The 24,948-nt window shown below is 35.2% G+C and overlaps 1 protein-coding gene across 1 annotated transcript; it reads right to left on the reverse strand.

The window, feature by feature from the left end:
• Positions 1-4,374: 4,374 nt before the first annotated feature.
• LOC110923675 (arabinosyltransferase XEG113) lies at positions 4,375-12,257 on the reverse strand. Its single transcript, XM_022167738.2, has 12 exons — positions 11,984-12,257; positions 11,711-11,916; positions 9,885-9,990; positions 9,539-9,795; positions 9,315-9,447; positions 5,985-6,079; positions 5,810-5,863; positions 5,620-5,733; positions 5,417-5,515; positions 5,216-5,332; positions 4,943-5,029; positions 4,375-4,562 (listed from the first exon to the last, which is right to left on the reverse strand). Exons 1-12 carry the CDS (start codon positions 12,255-12,257, stop codon positions 4,395-4,397), a joined length of 1,710 nt encoding a protein of 569 aa, XP_022023430.2. The 3' UTR covers positions 4,375-4,394.
• Between the last annotated feature and the right edge of the window lie 12,691 nt (positions 12,258-24,948).

A 24,948-nucleotide genomic window follows, 5' to 3' on the forward strand; every position in this document is an offset into this window, starting at 1 on the left:
ATTTTTTTTTTTTTTAAGGGAGTTTGAATTGTCTTGACACATTTATGATTTGTGGGAATGTTTACACATTTTTGGTTTTTTTGCTTTTAAAACACAAAGATATAACTTCATGTTTAAGAATGATAAATTATTAAAATTTAAAAGATACATTCTAGACCAATAATCTATTTTAACTATAAGCTTTAATCATAGATATAGATGTTAAAATAAAAATATGTTCAACCATTCTTTTATAGTTGTATTCTTGTCAAGGGCAAGACTGTTTCGCTTTTGTTATACTTGAAAGACGATTGCGCCTAATGTGAGTACTAACATTTTGAGTTGGATGCAATTTGTCTCTCTGTGATTTGGTGGTGGGAGCAATTTGCCTCTCGGATAATAAGTTTTTATACTATGCCCCCTCATGTTTTCCATCTCTCACACAATTCACCTATGTCGGCGCATAAGAGTTGGTTTGACTGTTTAACTAAGGGGCAAATCTGAAATCCCACCACTCCTTCATTATAACGCTTATTTCTTCATCCCACCATCCACCACCACCATTGTTAGAGTAAAATAGACACAATTTGTAGTTACTTTTATGTAATTAGCTCATAGTGTATTGTTTTTTGTATTATATCAGTTCTAACCCACCTAATTTGGTGTGGAGATTACCATTATCACATGGTATCAGCCAGATAATTGATAAATTCTCTCAATCCCACAAAATCCTCCCCCATCGCCTTTTCAAGCTGATCTTTTTTCTCCTTTGCCGCTGGTCATGGCCTACCTTGTCTATGGCAACGGTCCTACATATAATCCCTATTAAGTTAAACTCCAGTACCTATCGTGTTTGGCGAAATCAAATGAAGTCTCTTCTCACTCATCAAAAGCTTCTACTCATATTGATAGCTCTTCTCAGCCTCCGCCTCCTTCTGCTACTACTCTTGTTGACAATAAAGAATCTCCAAACCCTGGTTACAAAACCTGGTGTGTCGCAACCCCCGACCCCACCCTGGGAGCGAGAGTCATGAACCGGTCAGATGGTATCGGTGTTTATTAATTACGCAACGGAAAATTTTTCATCAGGATCGTAGTTAGGAAATAATTTCAGAGTTTGTAAAACACCAAACTTTTAATATTAAACAAATGGGCTAAAACACATATTCAATTCAATTGTTTTTATAGGGATAAACCCAAATAAATAAAACATAAATTTCTTCTTTTATTCAGGTAATTATAGCCACTTTATTTAAACCTTCAGTGCTCCATAGCTGGCTTCTATTATCTTTACAGCAAATTACCTTAAACGCGTTTTGAAAACATTTTATCAGTAATAAATACTGGCGAGTTCATTCCATGTTTATAAAAATATATTGCTATACTTTACAGCATTAAGGGTTTTTATATTTATTTATATTTACCCAAAGCTCATCCAGTATTGGTCATATGGTGGCAGTTCCGATGTGACAATGGTCATATCACTCATTGGCTCACTTTCGTCCAATAGTGAAGTTTATCAACTAATTATATCTTACTATTATTCAAAGGTATTTGTCACTAGGCGATTCCCATGACGTGGTCAAATCACTATTGATCATTCTTTCAACTAGTGACTAGGGTCGTAACACTGTTGATCATTCTCTCAACTAGTGTATGTGGTCGCATCACTGTTGATCGTTCTCTCAACTAGTGACTGTGGTTAGAACACTGTTGATCATTCTCTCAACTAGTGCCTTTGGTTATGTCACTGTTGATCATTCTCTCAACTAGTGACTCTGAACTTAATAGTGTCCCATGACATTACTTTGTTAAATATATTTTCTAGGGTCCAAAACCAATTAACCCAGAAAATGAAATATACCATTTTCTGTCAAATTAATAGTTATAACTTTATCAAATATAATATTGTAATATTATTATTTAATATATTAACGTGACTAAGATTTAAAGTATAATCTTAGTATAGTAGAATATATTATATTTAACATATTTTATCATGATATACATTTATTGACTAAATATTATTTTATAATGTTAATAGTAATTTAGGTTTATTAAATATATTTTCTTTAATGTAACTAATATATTTTAATAATGATTAATAAAGCTCTATTTTATATACACACTATTTAGATTTATTTCAATCATACATTAAATTTATTAGATATTTAATGTAAAAATAATATTAGTTATAGGCTATGGCTACTGGGGCACAATTTCCCCGTGCTTGTGGTCATGCTACTATTGGCTAACTTTTTGGCCAATAGTAACGAGTGTCAAGTAATGTATACAAAGCCCCATATACTGGCAGCTATTGCAGAATATAAAAACTTAATTAGTGTATGTATAACTGATAAACATTTAGGATTTTGAAAAGTATTTTTAAATATAATTGTATTACAAAAAGGTGATAAAAAGAAGAATGACTCACAAACTGTGAGAAAAGAGAATGAACTCACTTTGTAACTTTAGGGTTCAACTAAAAGCATCCTGGTAGAATCTTTGGTATAACTCCTGAGCTATTTAATAAATGTCACCCCCCAACCGATGGCGGAAACATCGGGGCGTGGCACTGAGCGAAACAGATTGTCCAAGAGAATCCATAACAACTATTAATTACGATATATTTAACGTTAAAGTCCCATACCAATAACATATAAAGCATAAACAGTTATTACTGACATTGTTCTCCAAGAAAAATAAATTGTTCCGACGACTCAGATTTTATTGAATGACATTTCTAGACCACCTACTTGATTCACCAAGCAAATCATCCTAATCAACTTATCACATACGTTAAAGTAAAGTCAATACACAGAGTGTAAAGGTGAGTACACAAGTTTAATAGCATATAGTATAGCGAAAACGTTTACGCATAACCAGCATGTAACACGTAGAAATGTGAAGCAAGTATGCTATCGACAATGACATATGCAACCGACATAACTGCGAGTGTAGAATGCGCAACACATTATCACCACTGTGACCATATGAAGTAAAACCCTTAACAACCCCTGTCCACGACAGGTGCTGAGTCCAAACTATAGTACTATAGTTGCTAAGGTGTCAGGCAACAATCACTGTGTAAACACAACATACAAGCATTCATCAAAACACGTAATGCGAGAGCGGTTAGCGTTAAAAGTGTTTGCGTTGTGTGTTGATGTGATTTGATATAGATAACGTCTGTAACACCCAAAAGTGCGTTAAGAGAAAAAGGGTTTGAGTATACTCACAGTATGTGTTTAGTAAATAAACACAGTCTTGGATTGAAGGGAGCGCGGGGAGATTAGCCTGAGCATAGAACGATAGCGTAAGCGTTGAACAACGTGTAAACAGTGCGTTAGGTGAGATGAGCGATCGAATGGTGAGTCGAACGGATGGTCATCCGGACGGATGACCATTCGAACGGATAGCCATTCGAATGAGTTGTGAGTGTTGTGATTTGTTTTGAAACTTTTGAAGTTTTCGTTGTAGTATAATTCAAGTTTTTTTTTTGGGTTTTTTGGTGAGGTATAATTTTTTTTTTTTGCCCCGGGGGGGGGGGGGGGGTGGGGGTTTAGGTTTTTGGGTGGTGGTGGGATGGGGGTGGGTGTTTAGGTTTTGGGTGGTGATGTAGTGGGTTTAATTTTAGGTTATTGGACACTTGTCACTCCAGTGGCGGATCTAGAAAATTATTATAGGGGCAACGTTTCAAAGAAAAGGGGTAACAAAATCGGAAAAACGTTAATTTTTTCCAAAATTTACATTACCATCGGAGCGTCAATGGGTAACGGAGGTTACCCCTTGTTGAAGGGTAGATCCGCCCCTGTGTCACTCTATAAATTCTTGTTACACTTCTTATAATTAGAAGCCTTTGTAAAATAACTTGACCGGTATGTAATAAACACAAGTATATAAACAAACTAAACTTGCAGCAAAAGACTTCAACAATCTCACGTCCCATTGCAAGGTTAAAAGACCTTTTTACCTCTGGACCATTTAGTCTCTTGACCCCAACCTGCTGACCCGTGACAACTCAATTAACCCAACATTGATCACCCTTCTTCCCTCTAGAGTACACATAAGATTCAAGTATATATATTAATAATATATAAACATGGATCACAAGGCCTGTTGATTTAAACCCGGGTTAGGACTTGATTAGATGTCAGATATTTCAATAAACAAAATCTCAGCTGCTGATGTAATTGTTGGAGATCATATCTGAATACAAGATAACTAAATAAGAACTTTATTTATGTTAAGTCAAATACAATATTCACACAAGTTTTTTTAGTGGTACATATGTATATTTATATGAATTCAACCATTGTAACTGACTTTTAACTGTCACTATTAACTATAAACTTAGGATATAATAATAGTGACTAAATAATATAAGTCTAGATTGTAATTTTAACAGTAATCGTTCATCTATAAGGATGATCGTCTTCTGGGGTTTGGGGAGGGAGAGGCTTCCAATCAGGTTTTTCGTCCCAATACATGTCATAATAAATGTGACCTGGATCGTGGCCACCAACACAACACCATATTCCAACATATCGCTTCACACGCTTCCTGAATTTTTCTTCACTCGCCTGATCATATAAATTTTTAAATGATTTTATGATCAGTTTCATTTAAAAAAAACATGCATATGATCTAAAAGGCTCGCTCCCGGTTTTGTTCAAAGACTTACAGATCATATCTTGATAATTATGTTGTTCTAGTAATGCAACAATTGCCTACACCGATAAAAATTAAACGGTTTGTATTCATTCCAAACCAAACCAACCCAACCAATTAGTACCCGTACTTAAAATGACTGTTTTAACCCGTTACCCAACCCACCTACCCCCTAAACTATATTCTTGTCGCCTTTATCATCATGTCTTCTTAATTTCTCGATTTTTTTTTTCATTTAGGTTTGCACTATGCATGAAATATCTAAAACAAAAAGAAGAAAAACATTGCTTGCCTTGTCAGAGAATCCTAGGAAGGCATCTTGCATTGATGAAAATTGGATGACTTTGACATCTTTCAATGGGGATAACAATGTTGTCAACTATTCAAACATTAACAAAAGTGGTCACAATGAGACCAAACTTCAAAGCAGGTAAAATAGATATGATTCAAACATTAGTACATTAGTACATGTATAATTTATAATAAATAATCCAACCTAGAATAAATCAAGGTAAAACAATCATAAAGCTTTATAATGTTATTATCGTTTTTCAATCTTGCGTACCGTTTCTTCGTTGTTGTGCTTTGGAAATCTGAGTACTCTAGTTGTGTTTGTAATGTTTGATTGGCACTTTTCCGACCCTTGTTGACATAATTGTACATCAAGCCATGAATCCTTAACCTAAAGCAAGAAAATTAAGCTAATGTCGGGTGAATTCAACTATAAAAGTACCACTATGACTCCAAATGAAGACGACGGTTACACCTGTGCAGGCGTCGACGGATTGTCAAAGAAAGAATACTCTCTTATATTGTTTCCTGGCCCATATTCCTCAACGGGCAATGCCTTTAACATTGTATGCACCTATAGAGAAGCATCGATCTCTAATAACTAAATACGCCATTTATTAAACTTGTATAACTCATACAAAACTATTGTGAACACAAAAAACTAATAAAACTTAGTACCTCAAATACATGATCCAGAGGACAGATGAACGGTTGTCTTGTCATCGACCCTGCGATAATTCCAGAATGTGGAAACCATAATTTATCCAACCTACACCACACCGGAGGCATAACCTAAATAATGCAAATATAGTAAGTGACTTTGTAAATAAATTCATGTGGAAAAATGTATGTATGTGATTCAAAGTACCAATGTACGGTTTAAAATTGATGCTATGGCAAGGGCAGTCCTTATTTGCTTCATCTACAATTTAGTCACATAAATAAATTCTCAATCTACTAAAAAGTACAACTTGAATTATAACATGTGAGAATAGAAAATGCAAGAAGAAAAACAATGTGTTTTTTTTTTTGTTTAAGATTACTTGGTAATTAACAAGACTGAAATGTGTTTGAAGATTATGTTCCCCATCAAGTAATAAGCTTTTTGGAATAGATGGCTTGAATGTCAAGAAACCTCCTGTATGACACACAGTAAATGCAGACATCTTAAACTTGCAAAACAAGAATCTGATCGCTGAAACGCATGTACTTGAAAGTTAATATAGGCGTAAGGATCCGGTGTCATAGAGAAAAATGTTAAATTTTGGACTGAAACATGAATACTTTTAGCCAACGTTTTAAAAACTGGTTTTTAAATCGTACTGGATTAGGCTTATAAATGGTTCAACCGGGTTGTATCGGGCGATTCAACCGGGCAGACTAATAAACACTATAAATTCATAAAATACAATTTTTACTCAAAAAATAATCCAAAACTACATCATTTCATAATAAAAATATTCCAAAAGTTAATCCATAATAAAAAATAATCCAAAAATTCACTATTAGTAACTTTTTGGATGCTAAATTTTACTAAGAAGGAAATCATCACCTTTTTGGGCCATAAAAGATTAAAACTCTAAATTTTAACATTTGACCCGGTAAACTGAGTGAACGGCAAAGAAGTTGGCCGGTAAATTGGGATATACGGGTACCGGGTCAAATGTTAAAATTTAGAGTTTTAATCTTTTATGGCCCAAAAAAGGCGATGATTTACCTTCTTAGTAAAATTTAGCATCCAAAAAGTTACCAATAGTGAATTTTTGGATTATTTTTTATTATGGATTAACTTTTGGAATATTTTTATTATGAAATGATGTAGTTTTGGATTATTTTTGAGTAAAAATTGTATTTTATGGATTTATTGTTGGAAATACATATGTTTATATATTAGTTAAACTTTAGTTATGTGATAATTATTCGAATGATATGTACATGTATATGATATGCAAACCGATGACTAGTATAATAGGGGTAGTATGATAAGCGGTTCAAAGGATAAGTGGGTATACATATTTAAACTGCATTATAAGGCAGTTACCCGCCAAAATTCTAACCGCCAAATATGTAACATATAAATATGGATTGCCGGCAAGTGTTTTGATTATCAAGACATTTTCCCTCCAAACAGAAAGTGTCCTCTTTGCATTCATTTCTTTCTATCTATTCATATTGTATCCGTGTGTTCATCATGCCTGCATATCAAGGTATGTTTTCCGCTGCAAGTAGTAATACGTATGCAGACAATGGTGATGAATCGGCTGTCCAACATAGTGGTATCAGAGCCATGTCAAGATCCGATGCAGAAATCAAACCAACAGCCACAATGATGCCATGTCAACACTGCAGTGATGAAAAGAATGAAAGGAAACGAAGATCCCGACGAGAACGTTTATGTTATTACTGTCACTTACCCGGTCATCAAATCTACACATGTAAAGCAAAGGAAAACGACGAAGAATTACAACTAATTCGGCAAGCGATTAATGCCGGAATTAGAACCCAGAACGAAGATGTACACTGTCATGATGAAATGATAGTCACAGGGACAGACGGTGGAGAATGGAAGGATATCTGGTATGTTAATTCAACTTTTCATCATCATTACGTGGGTAATATTGATGTTTTCAAAAGGGTCAAGCATATCATGGGGGTCGAAACGAAATCCGGTATGAATAATTTTTTATTCATACGCGGAGTAGGGATTGTTGAGATGAAAACAGGAAATGATACGCTGAGAATTCCTAGTGTATTTTACTCACCGGACATAGATCGAAATGTTCTAAGTCTTGAACAGTTAACCCTCCAAGGTTTCACGGTCAGAAAATCCGGTGACTCGTGTAAAATATTTCCTATGTTTTCATCTCCGGTGGTGAACTCTGTAAATGATACAACTGGGCTCTCAAAAGAACAAGAACTGGGGTTAAAAGAGAAAGAAAGACTGCATAACATGAGCGGAATTGATGATGAATTCAAGAGTGATTATCTGAATTCATATTTTGAATCTCTGAATGTATCGGAGAAGGAAGGAGAAGACTGGAATTTAATGATCTTAAATTCTTTAGAATTTCATAATTTCGATGACTGCAAGGCCCTAATGGATATGCTCGATGATCGTGAATACGTATTCAAGTATAAAGTCATTTTACAAAAGAAATTCGAAGACTTGGTTCGGTGGTTTCTGTATGATTATATGGGAATTACTTCAAGGCCTATTCCTCCTTTCACCACTGATCAAAAGAAAATAGATTTACTAAGTCTATACATTCTAGTGGCAAATGATGGTGGGTATCGAGAAGTTACAACTGAGAATACATGGCCAATTATAGCGAAGGATTTAGGTCTCGGATATGAAGAAGGAGATCACATAAGAATAGTGTATGCTATGTATCTTGATGTATTAGAATATTACTACAAGTTCAAGACAGTTCAAAACAAGGTGCAAGTAAAGGAAATGATTAATGAAGATGCTGGCATGCGGAAAAACTGTGATAGGAAGTCCAGAAGTGCAGACATGGTTCAAGGAAGTGCTGCAGGGATCAATCAACATGATGAAGGGTCGTCACAAGAAAGCCACAGGAAGATCAGAAGTGCAGGTAATACTCATGAAGGTGCTGAAATGAACAATCAATCCATGCATTATGCATTGTTTGCTGAAGACGGATGGGCAGACAACTGGAGTGCTCGCAAGAGAAGGAAAAGATTTAATTTTACCCACATAAGGAAGGCAATGGAAGAGGCAAACCGAAGTGTGATGCAGAAGGGTTCCAACATAACCAAAGTTTAAGGGGGTTGTGTTGGAAATACATATGTTTATATATTAGTTAAACTTTAGTTATGTGATAATTATTCGAATGATATGTACATGTATATGATATGCAAACCGATGACTAGTATAATAGGGGTAGTATGATAAGCGGTTCAAAGGATAAGTGGGTATACATATTTAAACTGCATTATAAGGCAGTTACCCGCCAAAATTCTAACCGCCAAATATGTAACATATAAATATGGATTGCCGGCAAGTGTTTTGATTATCAAGACATTTTCCCTCCAAACAGAAAGTGTCCTCTTTGCATTCATTTCTTTCTATCTATTCATATTGTATCCGTGTGTTCATCATGCCTGCATATCAAGGTATGTTTTCCGCTGCAAGTAGTAATACGTATGCAGACAATGGTGATGAATCGGCTGTCCAACATTTATAGTGTTTATTAGTCTGCCCGGTTGAATCGCCCGGTACAACCCGGTTGAACTATTTTTGCGCCTAATCCGGTAACGTTTAAAAACCGGTTTTTAAAACATTGGCTTTTTTTAGCACCATATTTCAGCAAATAAGAAGCATCAGAACGTAATAAAATAAATAAAAACACCTGGTGAGTCATAATATTCTGGTGGATCGTAGAAAACCATAGCTTCACGTAACCTGTGGCGTTTTCCCTCAGAGCCGATTTGAAATGTGGTATGTACAGCATATGGCTTCAATCTCAATTGTTGATACATGGCCTGAAAATGCAGCACCATTATAATTTATAATTTTGAGGAACTAATAACAATAATAACCAAATAAAAATATAACCCAAGTTATAGTTCATACCTGAATAAAATAAGTATGGCCACTACAAAATATACTAGCAGGCAAAAGCCCAAGCTTTAGAGTTCCATCATAAGCATAAACAAGTCCACTTTCGTCATCAACCGGTGGGCCTAGCTGCTTGTGCAAAAGATCATTGAAACCGGCTTGGTCCCATACGTTCTCATCAGCTAAAAGCATTTCTTTCCATTCTTTCGCCAATCTTTTAGCCGAATCCGTTGGTCGCCAGTGGAACATACCTATATTGTATGCGCCTCCAACTGCCCACTCCAAAAAATAGATCCACTAATTAGTTTAACTACATTGTATTATATTATTTTTAACATATAGTTTGAACTGTAACTTTCACCTTCTTGCCAGTTGTCTAACCGCTCATCAGTTACCGTTGGTGTAACTTGATCGGTTGATGTTAATATATCTGCTTCAGGATAACGCGCAAGATACGGGAGTGGATTCTGTTCAAGTAAGGTATCATATTTAAGAAGACATTTTTGAAAACAATAAAAGAAAAACAAGTGGTGTTAGAATATATAAACTAAACTATATATATTATGTTATTATTTTAGTATTTAGGTTAGGATTAAGATTTAGATATTATTAAACGGTTGGTAATAGGTGTGTCGGTTGACAAACCGTCACTACCACCGTATATATATGATGTATTCGCTATTGTTTACGGTTATCAAGACAATTTGTATTCAACAAGATTGTCCGTTCAATTCTTCGTTTTTTCCTTTCTGCAAATTCAATACTTGTTTGTTGTTTAGATATTCATTAAAATGTCTGTTTTCCATTCGATCAATTCCGCTGCAAGTGATATTGGAAATCCAGTTAATCACCACAATGTTAATTCGGATTTCCAACATAGTGGTATCAGAGCATCAGGAAACGATCCCAGGGATTTCGAAACGCTGCGCAAACCGGAATATCAAGAACAGTCAAGGAAAGAAAGACGATTCAACACAAGATTGTTGAAAAGGAATTAATTCTAATTTCGATCCAGGGAGGAACAAACACTAGTGAGCGATACCGGAAGAACATCCAAAAATATGGTTATGATTTGTCTGTTACACGGGACGAATCAGATTTAAAGAAGAGCGACATATGCAGGAAGTCGATAAACATAGAAGATCTATTTCTTAAGAAGAAGAAGAAGAGAAGATACATGTTCAAGAAACAGGGGAAGAATCAGATTTAAAGAGATCTGAGGAAGAGACAGGAAAACACGGTTACAACATCAGTGTTGAAGAAGTAAGAGTGAAACAGAGGAAGGAGAAAAGGAAAAAAGAATTACGAAACGAAGAATCATCGCAGAATTACGACCCAGAATTACGAAACGGGATTAATTTGATTCATATATGACACCGAGTTCATACTCTCATATATGGAAAAAGGAATTAATCGAGATGACTCCGCATGGCGTTGAGTAAAAGATGACTCCACATGGCGTTGAGTAGAAGATGACTCCGCATGGCGTTGAGTAAAAGATGACTCCGCATGACGTTGAGTAGAAGATAGACAGGAGCGATGATGAATATACAATTGCCGGCAACAAGACATTTAGATCCGACATGATGTTTCCATTGCCGGCAACAAAGAAAGATAAATACAGAAGAAAGAGAGAGACGGTGAAGAATGAAGATGTTTCAAGAATGAAGGCAGCAAGACATTCAGATCTGCAGAACGGAAGAAAGATAATATGAAGACAACTACTCTTCAAATTTGTTAGGAAACTGGAATGCGGACATACGTTTTATTAAACGAAGGAGGTTTCAATGTTCCCAGGATTAATCAAGTTTAGTTTAGGGGCAGGTGTTAGAATATATAAACTAAACTATATATATTATGTTATTATTTTAGTATTTAGGTTAGGATTAAGATTTAGATATTATTAAACGGTTGGTAATAGGTGTGTCGGTTGACAAACCGTCACTACCACCGTATATATATGATGTATTCGCTATTGTTTACGGTTATCAAGACAATTTGTATTCAACAAGATTGTCCGTTCAATTCTTCGTTTTTTCCTTTCTGCAAATTCAATACTTGTTTGTTGTTTAGATATTCATTAAAATGTCTGTTTTCCATTCGATCAATTCCGCTGCAAGTGATATTGGAAATCCAGTTAATCACCACAATGTTAATTCGGATTTCCAACAAGTGGAAGGAAGTTACCTTCAACCAAACCATATCACTATCACACATGAGTAATTCAAAACCAAAGGGTAGCATTGAATCAATGAGAATGACTTTTTCCCTTCCTATTTTATGAAAAGTTGGCGATCCCCATCCAACGTCTATTTCGCTCATATGACTCCCCATATCAAAAACCGGTACACCCTTCCGATACAAAGCCTCCAATAGCTCTATGTCCATTGCACCTAACAAACAGTTTTCGGTTTCTTAAAACTCTTATAAGAAGAATAGAGTGTTCTTTAACTAACTCACCAACAAGAAGATTCTCGACGCCCAAATCTGTCAAGCGCTTAACCCATGTGAGGATAAAGTCCATGAAAGCGTAGTTACCAAATGTTGTAATTATAACATTATCTTTCACCCTTTCTTGAACCATTTCTTTGGTTAACCGAAATGTCTCCAATGGAGGCATCTTTGAACCTGGCGCGGGTGCTACCCAAATAGATTTTGGTTTCCCATCACCTACTCTTAGTGAAGTAGAATCAAGTGTTTGATTTGGGGAAGATGGTGGTGCCACATCTAACATTATAACATACAATGAAAAAACATGCATGTTACAAATATGAATTAACCAAAGGTTGGTTCACTAAAAAGAGTTGTGTTAAATGTACCCAAATTAATTTAGTCGTTTCATATCTCTACTTTTACTTTACATGGGTACATCTAGCATACCAAGGCACGTTTAGCCAACTTAGAAAAGAATTCCTATATGATCTCTAGTGGTATCAAATAAGCTATGCTTCATAAAGTATATTCTAATGCTAGATTGCAAGTATACTAATAGGGATTTTTTTAAGTGGTAAATATTTCATTCCAATCATCAGGGCAAATTACATAAGGATAGCAGGTACACGAGCAACAAACTGCGCCGCCATCCCTTTCTGAATTATTTAGCAAAATGCCTAACTGTACAATATTTTGACCCTATTTATTAGTTGACTTTGGATCACAACTAGTGGGATTCCCCACGTGATGTGTTGAGAATTCAGCCGGTATTGATTTGGTTTGTTAGGGTACCGGCACAGAAGTTGTCTCATGTAATGCAAAAATTATAGTTGTGATATGCCCAAGCCCCAAAATGATATTAACACGTGTTTAACAAATACCAATACCTCTATCGTTGTCGTTCGATCGGTATCAGCTCGGTTCATTACGCTATCGATACTCGATATATAGTTTACGATACGAAAAATAGTTTATTTTGAATACAATTTTGTTTTCAACAAAATTAATAGCGGAATGTTGTGAAAAAAAAAAATAAACACAACTAGGTATTTAATTTTTTTTTAAGTTAACAAACGCAAGTTATTAGAGAAAATAAACTTAAATGATATACGAAATATTATTAGAATACTAAATATGTTAAAGGTATATATTATTTACACTATTAAGGATGAAACTGAATCTTATAATGAAAAAAAAATCATTACAAACCACAACTTTTACTATTAATAATATATATTTCACATTTTCGCATTACAACCGAATTACAGCAAAAGAACATATATAGACAGCAAAAGGATGAGAAATACATGGAGATAGGTTCCACGAGAAGGCGAAGTCATGAGAGTAGACGGCGGAGAAGACATAAACAGCAGAGAAGATCATTCCGATCAACACAATGCCGAACAACGTCAAGAACAATCGCTTCGAGGTTGTCACTTTTTTAAACCAACCCATTTCCAACCCAACTTTTGAATAATTCAGAGATGTTAAGTAGGGCTTTGTAACTGGTTTGATGTATGTATCCAATAAATAAAGCAGTTGAAGGTGGTAGACATTTTGATGTGCAGAGAATTAATTGTAATTCATTGCGTTTGGTCATTGGTGCATGATGACGTGCAGAGAATACTAGTTCATTCTTGTGGAGATGATGAAAAGAAATTTCAATCATCTACACAAATGTTTATACATTGGACATTTTGCTAGAATTTTGATATGATAACTTTATGATTAAGTAACGCTAATAACTTGTTAATTAATATATCAACTAAGATTATAATTTTTAAACAATATATTCTAGACCAATCATCTATTTTAACTACATGCATGCAATTTTGGTCACGACTATTTGGCTTATCTCATATTTGGTAGATAAATTAACATGGTTAGGTATATATGATGAAACTGTTGATCTTGTTAAATCGTCCGTCAAAATTGCATAAAGCTTAAGTGAAAGGCAATAAAATATAAATAAATATTAATTACACGAGATGTTCGTTAATGTTAGTATATACTTAACAAATATAAAGTGTTAATATGTGATATGATAAGAATAAGAAATATATATGTGAAGTTACAAAAATTTGGTTATACATTCTTCAATCTTGATTCTTCTTCTTTTCAAAAACTAAGAAGAGCAAAATAGACAATCTAGTTAAGCCACAAGAAAGTCTCAGTATGAAGCCCAAAAGGCCCACAAACTATCTAAAACAGACATACAACTGAATCTTAATTAAATTCACTTCAATCATACACATGTTTTATTGTTATATTTTTAGGAGGTTATGATGAGTGGTGATATCTATCAATGATTAAAAGGATAAAGAAAAAAATGATAATATAATAATATTAAACACGATTTTATTAAAACTAATTTTTTTACGCTATTGCCTCACAAAAATTGGCATTGGATATAAATCCCATGCACATTGTCAATGAAATCAATACAAAAACATCTATCAATTCCTATATTAATTCTCATTTACATGAACGTGTTTCCAAGTCATATATTTGATATTCAATGAAACCGTTTTACGACTTATGATTAATATGTTAGACTAGTGGGATTTCTGTGTGATGCGACGGATATGTTATAAAATAAAAGCTCTAGTTGCTTGTTTTTTTTTATATAAAAGTTTTTTGCCGTTAAAGAAAAGTAAATAAATAAAAGCTAAAAAAGTCATTGCATTTTAAGAGCATTCACATCCATTCCACTATATTTTCACCTTAAATTACACTAAAAAACACTACATTTTCTCTCTCTCTCTCTCTCTCAATTAAATAATATTTTTTATACCTTTATTATTACCTTTTCTCTCTCCTCCACTCACAACCACTTTCAAAATATATTAAAAAATTATAAGGGGTGAACAGTGTCCCCCCAAATATACAGATGAACAGTAACATTTTCTCTCTCCCCCACTCACAACCACTTTTTATATTTTAAAAACACCCCACACAAAATTTGGTTCTTTGGATGTGAATGCTCTAATATCTGTTGGAAAGAAGATAAAACATGAGAATCTGGAAAGTGGTAAACAACAGTTGAATAAAAAGTATTGATGCAAAATAAAAATGTGTCACTAAATAGTCTTTACTATATGATTAAATTGATATGATTTAAAGGGTTAAATCCTACACCTTAATGACAGATTAAGATGATGTATAACAAGATAAATAGACGATGAATATGTGAGACCATGAACGGAGTAATTGAGGGTTACGTGATTTTATTTTATTTTATTTTTATTGAATTGCGGTATCACAAAGGTTAAATGTATTATTATAATTATATTATTATATATAAAATACGAATTTATACATTATTATTACTTATATAAATTAAATACGTAAGAGAAATAAGAAAGTAAAAAATATAACTATAGTAATTTAGTGCGAGTTTCAATGGGCAACACTAAAAATGTGAGGAATATTGTATGTAATATATTTTAGAAATTTAATTTAAAATGTTAAAAAAATTCATATTTTTTTTCGGTGCTTTTACTGTTTTTTAATAATTTTTTAGTTTTTTAATTTTTTATTGAAAAGCTTCTACATGTATTTATATAAAAAAAGCTCCAAAAATTTAAAAAATAATATTTAATATGTTAATTGTATAGTTCCCTGGTTCCTACTCTTTTAGTATTCCCCGTACCCTCCCCTAGTAATTTATATTATAAAGTTACACAATAGTTTAGTATTTGTATTTATTTAGTTATCATGGGAGAAAATGATATGAAAACTAAATTTTATAGACTCTTTGGAATGATTAACATATGATCTAGGTAAGCAGAAAAAAAATTAGAGTGACCTGCTACTTCTTGTTTCTTTCTTTCTTTTTGGAAATTCTAATTATGTGTGTTAAAAAAAGTTTAATAACTAATTTGTTAATTATTTACTAATATTTTATATTGAACAATTAAATAGTTGTTTTTATGGAAGCTTTTAAACCAGGGGCATGGCAAAGGTAACAAGAGCATTAATTTTTTTTAGAGATAATATTTTTAATTGTCATATTTCTTTGAATAATTAATTTGAATACCATTTTGACATTGGAAAAAAATCAAAAAATATTGTTATACTATGGGCTGCTTAAACTTTTAAATCCGTCAGCATTTGTCGATGACTTTACAAGATACTAACACTATAAACCATTTAAAAAGGAAAAGCATAAATCATTTAAAAAGGAAAGCTCTTATTTAATTTAATAAGGGTTAGTAGAATAGTACGTGCAATTTAATTCATCCCATATTCCCACTATAGATCATTTTCTATGGTCAATTAGTTAATAATTATTTAATTAAGCATGTGTAGATTAAATCGTCAAATCACGTCTTAATTTGACAGACCATGTAGTGCTGGAATTCTTTAAATATATGACCCATTTCGTATATTTTTTAATCTTGTTTGACTTTCCGTATTTGTCATGTACTTCAAGCTTTTTATTTAAAACATCTTAAGTTTAAATCTGATACCTGATAACCGCATTTATAAGGATTAATTTGTTTGTCGCAAGATCAAATTTATAAAGTTAACGGTCGGTTTACATGGATCATGTGCAAGATCAAATTTATAAAGTTAAGGGTCGGTTTACATTGATCATGTTAATTAGTTAAAGTATAATAAGAAAACTCTTAAAAGTTCAAAAAAAAAAAAAAAAAAAAAAAAAAAAAAAAAAAAAAAAAAAACTCTGAAAATCTGATCTCCACTATCCATCTAATTAATCTATAATAGAGATTGGACTTGTATAAAAAAAGTGTTTTCCAGAAAATGTAACAATCTGACAAAAAAGTGTAACAACTATTTACACCTCTTTCCCGTCTAACACAAAAGGTGTAACAGCTGTAATTGTTACACAAAAATCTTCCTATATAAATGGAAAATCTTTTTTACGTATACTACAAATTAAAAGCTTCGTAAATTCTAAGTTCTGAAATCTATAAACTTCATAAAAAATCTGAAAAAAAAAAACTGTTGTTGAAACCCAAAAACAAGTGTAACGGATGAAGTTACTAAAAATATAACGGGTGAAAGATGTAACATATTCCATATTCTCTCTAGTGACACAAAAGGTGTAAAATGTTAGGAACATGTAACTGGAAAAAAGTGTAACTTGTGTCAAGTTTTAGTTCATTCATTGAGTTTCATAAGTTTTTTATACTAATTATGTTTTAGACTTTTAGTCCCTCCCCTGTCTTCTCTCCTGACATAATATATGTATGTATGTGTGTATGTACGTATGTACGTGTGTGTGTATATATATAAATTATATTAATATTATAAGGTAGAATTATGTTATAAGGTCTTCTAAATCTAGGAAAGGTAAAAAGACGCAATGGATCATAAAATGTAACACAATAAATCACAAAATATAACACAATGAATTACAAAAAAAAAAAAAAAAAAGACACAATGACAAGAAAAACACAATGCCAAATAAATTTGATACTCTTTCTGCAACTTTCTATTTTTATGAGACTGTGTGTTTGAAATTTTCCTAATATTATATACCATGATTTTATATAATTGTACAAAATCAGTATTCTTATCAAATAGAGAGTTGACATGTCTAGCTACGAATGTGTGAGATATATCTTGAAAAACGTAGTTTTATGGCTATATAACAGTTGAATTATGGTCATTATTTTTTAATAATAAATGTTTACTAACAAACTAATTATATTATATATTGATATATATAAATAACAAAACAATATCATTAATGATTGTCAATCTAGGTTATGTTAAGACAAAAAGGTTGAGGAGCGGATTAATAATATATAATTTTCATAATTATACATTGAACAAGGATTAGTAGATGCGCGTGTTAGGGAACAACCCCAACTGGCATTTTAACTATTTGCCTTTTGACTTCTTTTGTTATTAAAACTTGGTGAGGTGATAAGGACATGCGTCTATGATACTGCTTCAAGGGTTATTCTAACTTTTAGGATGAAAAGTTGGAAAACTTCTATTTAAGATCTAAATTTAAATATTTGTTCTCTGGTCATCCAACTTGCAATTTTGTTACTTGTATTTGTATAACTTCAATTTAAGATACTAAGAGCTTTTTTTTTTCATACAAGGCACTTAAATTCTTAAGACCGGCGCTGTATAAATACATACATACATACATACAGTTGTATCGTGTTTTCTAAAAAAAATATATAATCATGTGACTGAAAACAACTTCTTTAGCCTTTGGAATAGAGGTAAATCTTACGTACATTACACCTCCGTATACTCTATCAATAGCTTGATTATATGTGAGGTTATAATAGGTATGATTCTTAATATTGTATAAATAGTATAATATATACTTATTTTTCACTTATTTAATTAAACCATGCAGATTTCCAGTACTTTAGTAGTATGTCACACCTGAGCAAAATCCGCAGCAATCTTGATTTCCCACTTCACTCCTCAATGCTTACTTGCCAAATTTCGGGACGAAATTTCTTTCAAGTTGGGGATGATGTGACAACCCGAACCCTCAAGGTTAGTGTCGTCCAACCTCGTAACTTTCAATTTGGTATTATTCCTATTGCACTATGGTTCAACCGTATCGCAAACAGGAATCACTATTCGTAATTGCATGTTTGGACCTTAGTTTCTGTTTGGGCCGTATCCTCATTCACACATCGGCTAATGCGAGCTTATGAGCTTATATGCACATACCCGAACCTTAGATGGGCTACATATTCATGGTCGGACTTGCCGAGCCCAAACAAGTCCTACTTTGGGCCGGCTACTAGTTCTACTCCTAATCTAAATCATTGATCTTTTGGTGTGGGCTTAGGCCCAGTTCGGTTGTAACAAACAAACCGCCTAAATCACTATCAATACGTATACGATTAGGATGGTTGTATCATAAATTAAACCCTACTCCCTATCTCTCTTTTATAATTACGTTTGACTGAAGAAACCCCCCCCCCTCACGGACGCAAATTCCCAGTCAATTCACATCTGAATCAAGTAAAGGTTTCGGTTAGTATATGCTTGACATTAATATGATTTTTATTCTTTGTTAAGTATGAGTTGCATGATTGAATTTGATGGCTGGTTGTTGTATATGATCGATGCTGGATAGGGTTTTGTGAAACCAATGAAGTGTGATAGTAATAATAATTGTATTGAATGAGGTGATGAATGGTTAATAAATGATGTCGGAGATTTTTGTGAATCATGTGAGTTAATTAATGAGAAGCATGACAACTGTAACGATGATAAGCATGTGATTAGAACAAGTTAAATTGATTGATATTTTGATATATGTGCACCGCCACTTTTGAAGGTCCAATGAACGTGAAATGCCGGCCACTTTAATTGAAATTGCTTGCATGTGATTTAATATTCATTGTCATAGTTCAATTGTCATAGTTTCATTCAACCAACCAATTGATTCAAGCTTTGTCGTTTAGTGTTTTGTTTCCGCAGGCGGTAAAGAATGAATTGGTTATATATGATAGATAAATGATTTCCTTTGTTTTGATAGGACCGAATCTTTGATTTATCATGTGATGTTTGTAACTAATTTATTTGATCAAATCAATTTAGTAAATGGCTGATGTTAATTTAATAGATTTAAATTTTAATTGGACCTCACAATTTAGCACATGAAATTATGATGTAAGGACCGTTGACTTAGTAATGGCAAAATTGAATGTGATGCCAGGTGTGTGTGCTAGATAGGACCCTTTTCTTAATTGGTGGCTACGGTTTTATCATACGCATGTGACTGTTTTGTTGTGTTAATCACCTAGTGGACCAAGCAAAGGTCCAATAGGGGGACGGCTGGGGTATATCCATAAGAATCATAGTAAGTGATGTGTAATTATGTTGTGTTGAGTTGGGCCGGGTGCTCGTTGGGACTATATGTTTGTCGAGCCGTACATGGTTAATGAACTTTCCTACAATGTGTTTAACGGATTAGACTAGTATACGGAATGATGAGTGCCACAACTTGTATTTTTGTGTACACTAACTGATGAATACATGTGAAACAATATGCACTAAGCTTGTATGCGAACTGACTGTTATGTGCAACTATCATAGGGTTCGATTGATTGTCTCTGTTAAACGTGTAATTAATCTTGCCGAGCAAAACCAAGGTGAGTTCACTGCACTTTTCTCAAGCATGCGTCCCGGTGGTTTGGGACAACTGGTAAACATTTGGAAGGGAAACATTGGGTAAACAACTTAATCGGTTTTGGTTATTGCCTGGAGGGCAATGGGGGTGATTAGTTGATAGCGCTATTAGGTGGGAAACCTCACACCGGGCCGTAAGGACGGGCGTGAACTAATTATCTGGGTATGGCTATGGTTGTTAGATGCACACTCCTCGGATACATATGGGCACTCTCCCTAGGGTATCTAACGAAGGCAACATAGCAATCGGTCGTTAAGGGGTACCCACTCCCCGGATACTTATGGGCACACTCCCTAGGGTATCTAACATGAGCAACATCGTAACGCAACATTAAATCGCATTAACATACATATGGTAACATAACTTGTTAACAAAACCTTGAACTCACCAGCGTAGTCTGACACACTTGTTGCATGCTTGTAGGTAATTATTGAAGGAACTTGGGAGCTTGCCGTTTGATGCTGCTGGAGTGGTCATGGTCATGTTAAACATTTATATTGATTGGGTTTCGACACATTTATACATTTATACTTTTATGCTTCCGCTCAATACTTTGGTTTTGGTTAAACTTTTCAAACGTTATATTTATTTCAATTGGGTATTTCAATACATTATGACTTGTGTTTGATATGATTGGTGGCTCTTTGTTGGATCGTTGCACCTCCAATAGGGACATACCCTAGGTGGTAATTTGGGGGTGTGACAGTTTGGTATCAGAGCCACTGGTTATAGAGAACTCGGTTTTAAAACGTTTTCATAAAACCAGACTATAACCGAATTGATCCAAACGATGACCATGACACTCAGCTTCAGACTGCAAGGTTCGTTCCTCGTTAGCTTATGCTTTATATGCCTAGTAAAAGAAACTATATTTATAGCATGCACGATACGACATGGTAGGCATCATGACACATTGATAGTGTAACGTAACACTTACATCTAGTAAATCCTAATCTTGTTGGTAGTGCTTGTTTTGTGTTGATTGGGGTGGGAGAAACTTCAAACATAAGTTAAGAAGCATCGAGAGGAGCATGCAAACCGCCTTATTATCATGGGTGCACACATAATAATAACGCGCGGTGCATGCAAATCCCAATGAGGCTTAACGAGTGTAAGAGGGGTTCTTCCCTGTTTGTGTATGAACATGGTAGTTAATCGTTCTTAACGTGATAAACCTGAACACTTTCCTCGTTTTCGACCCCTAAATTAGTTCATTTCCATATATAGAAACATGAGTGGACGAGGAAACAGACGTAGCAACTGTTGATTGAAACCTTGTGTGCTTACTCTTTCTGTCATTTTTTTTGTTTTTTTTTTCCTTTCTGCGTTAATACCCTCTTTTGGAACGTTGTGAGTGTGCATTCTTTCGTCTAACTTGCGTTACGTCATCAACTCGACAGGCATGTCTGCACCGTCCGCATCTTTCGACCAATCCCGGGCGCCAGGGAAGGCACCCGCTGCTACTCACTCACCCCCGCGTCAGATGGAGACGCGTGCTGCTTATAGGAAGAGACTCGCACAGGGCGGGGAGTCGTCCTCCCGACCTACGCATGCACTACCAGTTAACTCCCTCAGCGCTCAGGCCGAGTCGGCTGTGAGTAAGGCCCTCCGAGATTATAACCAGATTCTAATAGAACAAAACCAAGTCTTAATGGAGCAAAATCAGAAATTACTAAGAAAGGTTGATACCCAAGGAGGGCGATTGGAAGCTCAAGAGAAGCAGATACAGGAACTTATTAGGAGGACTACTGACTTGAAGGCAGAAGCCCTAAAAGGGCGTGAGGTACAAGGTCTGATAGTGAGAGACGCTCGAGTGGATCATGAAAGGCTTAACTCGCTTGCCGAAAAGATAGGTATGATAGATTGGAGGGTCCATCACTTGGAGGAAGCTCGCTTCGCACCTGAACCTGAGCCAGCCCCAGTCCCGGCACCTCCCGAACCAGAGGCGGAAGGGTCTGATGAAGAGCCCGAAGAGGAGGAGGAAGAGCCGGAGGAGGAGGAAGAAGAGCCAGAGGAGGTCTCGGATAATGACGGAGACGATGATGATGGTAGTGACCTCGGGGATGGTGACGTGGACGACTGACTCGTGTTTCAATCGTTTATCTAGTTATTTTTTTTTCTTTCAGTTGTTTTCGTATAACCAATCATGGTGATTAAAACTTTTGCGAATATTCGATGTAGTGACTTATATGGTTTAATTTGAATGGATTTCTTATTTTATCGTTTAAGGGATATTTCTTGTACTGAGCCGTCACCTTACCTCTTTTTACCCTTGCACCACAAGAGTCACATCTTTGACTCTACGACAGTTACCTTAATTATGGTGAACCTCTCGCTGGCCTTCGTACTATCCGGTGCCTATGGGTTGATGCAATGCCTCTATTGGTTGATGCAATACTCTTGTAAGTTTTGACATGGTCGTTGACATGGACTTGGTTATCTAGGTATCAAGCGGAAAATTCTCTGCAAAAAGAAAATTGTGCGTTCCCTCTCCTCAGTGGGGAATCCTTATCAGTTTAAGATCATCGTAGTGGTGCCGTTGTTGGCATTGTCACAGTCGTGAAAGCCCAGAAGTGTCTACGGAAGGGCTACCCTGCCATACTAGCTCTTGTCACCGATTTGCCGCTTTAAGAAAGGAAGATCGAGTGTCTTCCACTTATCCATGAATTTTCTGACATGCCTCCTGAAGAGTGAGCTGGTTTACTTCCACATTGTTAGGCGGAATTTCAGATTGACCTTATGCAATTTCAGATTCCTTATGGGAAACAGAACTCCCTCAGGTTTGCTAGATACTATCACAGCTTCATCATAGGATTTTCGAAGGTTTCGCAACTTCAACCTCCTTAGCATAGCGGGGAGCTGTGAATTCCTGAGAAATAAAATCGGAGAACATCCTTACAGCTTTTGAAACCCAACCCTACAACACGCGAAGCATCGCTTCTATCCGAGGGTACCGATGATCCAGCAATATACCATGATGGTGTTACGGAGAGGAACTGCACGACCTACAACCTCCGGTGGAAACCGTGGTCATTGGGTTTAAGTGGGAGGCATTACTTGGACGGTACTGAAGGCACCAATTAGACCGATCACAAGGGCCTTCAGTGCACCCTCGTTTCAATGGAGCTAACCATGTGAAGGCATCGCTAGAATGGAACTTCCGAACGAACACGGGATTAGGAGAACTATACCCACGCATCCCTGTAGACGAACCTTATCACTTTCACTTGTCATCGCCGCTAGAAGTGAAGCAGTCACAGTTACACGCGTATGTCGTTTTGCAACACTAACCTTTACCCACCAAACTCTGTTTTGGACAAATGATACACTCGCGCGACCGCAATGTGATGAACCTCCCTGTTGTGCCATGCCGCCATGCACCACTACTGGAAATTACTTCTTGACAACAAATTGGCTGGCCAAATCCTTCGGATGTTTAATGGACCCCTGTTTCGCTCGAATCTTTGTACGAACCTCATTAATTCCCTGTTTCTTTGATTGGCAACTGATAAAACAAAACGCTAATCACCATACCATGATCTCCACCGATCACAAGATTAGCCCCCCCCAGGCGTTGTAAAGTATCTATAGATCGAGTTCGTCGGAACTCACTTCAAGCCATTGTTTTAGATCAATTTTCGGGATGAAAATTCTTTCAAGTAGGGGATGATGTGACACCCCGCGAAAACGCTTAACAAAACTAGCTTCCTCAGCGACTGTTTGCTAAATTTCGGGACGAAATTTCCTTCAAGTTGGGGATGATGTCACACCTGAGCAAAATCCGCAGCAATCTTGATTTCCCACTTCACTCCTCAATGCTTACTTGCCAAATTTCGGGACGAAATTTCTTTCAAGTTGGGGATGATGTGACAACCCGAACCCTCAAGGTTAGTGTCGTCCAACCTCGTAACTTTCAATTTGGTATTATTCCTATTGCACTATGGTTCAACCGTATCGCAAACAGGAATCACTATTCGTAATTGCATGTTTGGACCTTAGTTTCTGTTTGGGCCGTATCCTCATTCACACATCGGCTAATGCGAGCTTATGAGCTTATATGCACATACCCGAACCTTAGATGGGCTACATATTCATGGTCGGACTTGCCGAGCCCAAACAAGTCCTACTTTGGGCCGGCTACTAGTTCTACTCCTAATCTAAATCATTGATCTTTTGGTGTGGGCTTAGGCCCAGTTCGGTTGTAACAAACAAACCGCCTAAATCACTATCAATACGTATACGATTAGGATGGTTGTATCATAAATTAAACCCTACTCCCTATCTCTCTTTTATAATTACGTTTGACTGAAGAAACCCCCCCCCCTCACGGACGCAAATTCCCAGTCAATTCACATCTGAATCAAGTAAAGGTTTCGGTTAGTATATGCTTGACATTAATATGATTTTTATTCTTTGTTAAGTATGAGTTGCATGATTGAATTTGATGGCTGGTTGTTGTATATGATCGATGCTGGATAGGGTTTTGTGAAACCAATGAAGTGTGATAGTAATAATAATTGTATTGAATAAGGTGATGAATGGTTAATAAATGATGTCGGAGATTTTTGTGAATCATGTGAGTTAATTAATGAGAAGCATGACAACTGTAACGATGATAAGCATGTGATTAGAACAAGTTAAATTGATTGATATTTTGATATATGTGCACCGCCACTTTTGAAGGTCCAATGAACGTGAAATGCCGGCCACTTTAATTGAAATTGCTTGCATGTGATTTAATATTCATTGTCATAGTTCAATTGTCATAGTTTCATTCAACCAACCAATTGATTCAAGCTTTGTCGTTTAGTGTTTTGTTTCCGCAGGCGGTAAAGAATGAATTGGT

This window comes from Helianthus annuus, chromosome 17 (genome assembly GCF_002127325.2).
Source record: "Helianthus annuus cultivar XRQ/B chromosome 17, HanXRQr2.0-SUNRISE, whole genome shotgun sequence".
Classification (NCBI taxonomy): Eukaryota; Viridiplantae; Streptophyta; class Magnoliopsida; order Asterales; family Asteraceae; genus Helianthus; species Helianthus annuus.

What these genes read in the sequence shown, in the direction of transcription:
- LOC110923675 (XM_022167738.2), bottom strand. Translation starts at nt 12,257, where the DNA reads ATGTTAGATGTGGCACCACCATCTTCCCCAAATCAAACACTTGATTCT. An exon ending in TCAGTCTTGTTAATTACCAA is followed by an intron (nt 5,864 to 5,984) that starts GTAATCTTAAAC and finishes ACTAAATTGTAG; the next exon opens with ATGAAGCAAATAAGGACTGC. An exon ending in AGCACAACAACGAAGAAACG is followed by an intron (nt 5,030 to 5,215) that starts GTACGCAAGATT and finishes ATGTTTGAATAG; the next exon opens with TTGACAACATTGTTATCCCC.